This window comes from Lucilia cuprina, chromosome 4, assembly GCF_022045245.1.
Source record: "Lucilia cuprina isolate Lc7/37 chromosome 4, ASM2204524v1, whole genome shotgun sequence".
Lineage (NCBI taxonomy): Eukaryota > Metazoa > Arthropoda > Insecta > Diptera > Calliphoridae > Lucilia > Lucilia cuprina.
Window position 1 is genome coordinate 92,151,449 of NC_060952.1, and position 3,101 is coordinate 92,154,549.

The 3,101-nt window shown below is 30.0% G+C and overlaps 1 protein-coding gene across 1 annotated transcript; it reads left to right on the top strand.

Annotated features, from left to right (window-relative positions):
- LOC111674550 (cytidine deaminase-like) lies at window positions 1–1,078 on the top strand. Its single transcript, XM_023435177.2, has 2 exons — window positions 1–328; window positions 399–1,078. Exons 1-2 carry the CDS (start codon window positions 247–249, stop codon window positions 869–871), a joined length of 555 nt encoding a protein of 184 aa, XP_023290945.2. The 5' UTR covers window positions 1–246; the 3' UTR covers window positions 872–1,078.
- The last annotated feature ends 2,023 nt before the right edge of the window (window positions 1,079–3,101 follow it).

Consider the following 3,101-nt stretch of genomic DNA (forward strand, 5'->3'; position numbering starts at 1 on the left):
TTTTTTGTTAAATTGATTTCTTTGTTTCTAATATTGTTGTTGTGATAATAAACCAGCTCCGTGTTAATGTTGACACAAAAATTATATCCACTTATTGAGTTCTAGTAACAGTCGTCAGTCTATTTCTGAACGGCCTGTGAGAGGTACGCGAGACAACGTAAAAACGACCTCTAAACTATAAAATTTAAATAAAAATTTTATTTATAAAAATAAAAAAAGAAATTTAATAAAAGAAAAAAAAAAATAATGGAAAAAATGGATACCACTAAAGTGACCGGTTTAAAAAAGGCTGATATAACAGAAACCATTCAACAATATCAGGAACTGGGTAAGGTTTACCTCATATTTTCTTCAAACTTCTAAAGAAAACTAATCAAAATCTATATTTCAACGTACAGATGACTCTGTTAAGGAACTAATAAGATCAGCTAATAAGGTACGCCTTAATGCCTATGTACCGTATAGTAATTTCAAAGTTGGTGCCGCCTTTCGCTCTAAATGTGGTCGCATTTTCAATGGCTGTAATGTGGAGAATGCCGCCTTTAGTCCCTCTTCATGTGCCGAACGTACCGCCATTTGTAAGGCCGTTAGTGAGGGCGTCAGAGAGTTTACCGCTGCTGCTGTGGTAGCCTATCAGGAAGATGCTTTCACTACCCCTTGTGGTGTTTGCCGTCAATTTATAATGGAATTTGCTGATGGTGATATTCCCCTTTATGTAGCCAAAGCCGTACAAACTAGCCTAGAAAATGGTGCTACAGCGAATCAAACTAATAAAGAATTGGAAAATTTTCCTACGGATAATGTTTTATGCACCTCCATTTATAATTTACTGCCAAATGGTTTTCGTAATTTTAAGAAAATTGTAACTTAATTTATGTTTATAATAAAAAGGGGTTTCACCGTTTTATTACTTCTCTTAATTTAATTTTTTCTATTTTATTTTGCAAGTAATTTTTAAATGCAATAAAGATTATAATTTATATTAGAAATTTATATTTTGAAAATTGCTTTAACTAATGACGTTTAGTCATGATAAGCTAAGAACATAAATTAGTTGAAATAAAAAAAGCTTTAAACTGATTAGATTGGAATTTAAGAACCAAACGGAAAATGCAAGCAAACACTGAGAGAAATAATTAAGTATATATTTAAACATTTAGTTTGGCTGAACAGATTATAGTCTAGAGTCAAGACTGTAGATTAGAGTGCAATCCAGATTTTTAGTACAGTTCTAATTCTGTTCTAGTTCTGTTCTAGTTCTGTTCTAGTTCTGTTCTAGTTCTGTTCTAGTTCTGTTCTAGTTCTGTTCTAGTTCTGTTCTAGTTCTGTTCTAGTTCTGTTCTAGTTTTGTTCTAGTTCTGTTCTAGTTCTGTTCTAGTTCTGTTCTAGTTCTGTTCTAGTTCTGTTCTAGTTCTGTTCTAGTTCTGTTCTAGTTCTGTTCTAGTTCTGTTCTAGTTCTGTTCTAGTTCTGTTCTAGTTGTGTTCTAGTTGTGTTCTAGTTGTGTTCTAGTTCTGTTCTAGTTCTGTTCTAGTTCTGTTCTAGTTGTGTTCTAGTTGTGTTTTAGTTGTGTTCTAGTTCTGTTCTAGTTCTGTTCTAGTTCTGTTCGAGTTCTGTTCTAGTTCTGTTCTAGTTCTGTTCGAGTTCTGTTCGAGTTCTGTTCGAGTTCTGTTCTAGTTCTGTTCTAGTTCTGTTCTAGTTCAGTTCTAGTTCTGTTCTAGTTCTGTTCTAGTTCTGTTCTAGTTCTGTTCTAGTTTTGTTCTGGTTTTGTTCTAGTTCTGTTCTAGTTCTGTCCTAATTCTGTTCTGTTCTATTTTTCTTCTAGTTATTTTTAATTTCTGATCTGATTCAGTTCGAGTACAATTTTCGACTTTGTATTCCTTATTGGAAGTATCAATATATTTTGTAAAATTATTCATAAACAAAAATTAATTTCACAATTTTTTCTTCCATCTCTTTACAGGTAAATTTCATTTTACTTTCAACCAAATTGTTTCAAAAATTTAAAACTGGCTTCTAACTTACGTTAAGTATTAATGTTTATATATTTATTTGATGTGATTGTAGTTTCCCATCATAATTAAATTTACCGAAAACTAAAAATTCAACAACCATTTAAATTGAAAACAGGTGTTTGCATAAAATTATCATACAAACTATATAATTAAAATCAACATAATTTAGCTTGTTATTTAAACCTCAAAATATATTAACATTTTTATGGAAAAATTATGGTTTATTTGTACAAGCTTTCATTTGTCACTCTATATTATTGTTAAACATACAATTTTCTAATTTTTATTTAAAACTGCTTTGTTTATTTGGAAATACATAGTATATAGAAAAATAACTATAACAGAAATTTATCAAAATCATTATAACTATTATCATTTAAATCAAATAGTCATTGGTTTTCAAACGGAAATTAAAAATATTTTTTTTTTTTTTGCATGTTACTTTTTTCAACTTCTATTGTTTTTTGTTTTGAAGTATTATGTGGTTAAAGACAAATTTGAATTTTTGTATAAATTTTGAGTAGATTTTGTAATTTTTTTTAGCTTTTTTGCTGATAAAATACAAATAGGGAAAAGGAAAATAATTTCCGCTGAAAGTAGCGAATTTTGTTTGAAGGGAATAATATTTAGCTCGAAAGTACATGTAGCAGTAAATGTTAGTTCTAAATATTTATTATTTGTAAATGAAATACCAACGCCAAAACTATTCGAACTGAGCCTATCCAGCAAAGCGATGACTAGTAAATACATAAGTTATCTGCAGTGGGAATCGAAGACACGATTCTAGTTCAGTTCTAGTTAAGTTCTAGTTGAGTCCTAGTTCAGTTCTAGTTCAGTTCTAGTTCATTTCTAGTTCATTTCTAGTTCAGTTCTAGTTCAGTTCTAGTTCAGTTCTACTCTACTTCTAGTTTTAGTTTAATTATAGTTCAGTTTTGGTTCAATTCTAGTTTAGTTCTAGATCAGTTCTAGTTCAATCCTATTTTAGTTCTAGTTCAGTTCTAGTTCAGTTCTAGTTCAGTTCTAGTTCAGTTCTAGTTTAGTTCTAGTTCAGTTCTAGTTCAGTTCTAGTTTAGTTCTAGTTCAGTTCT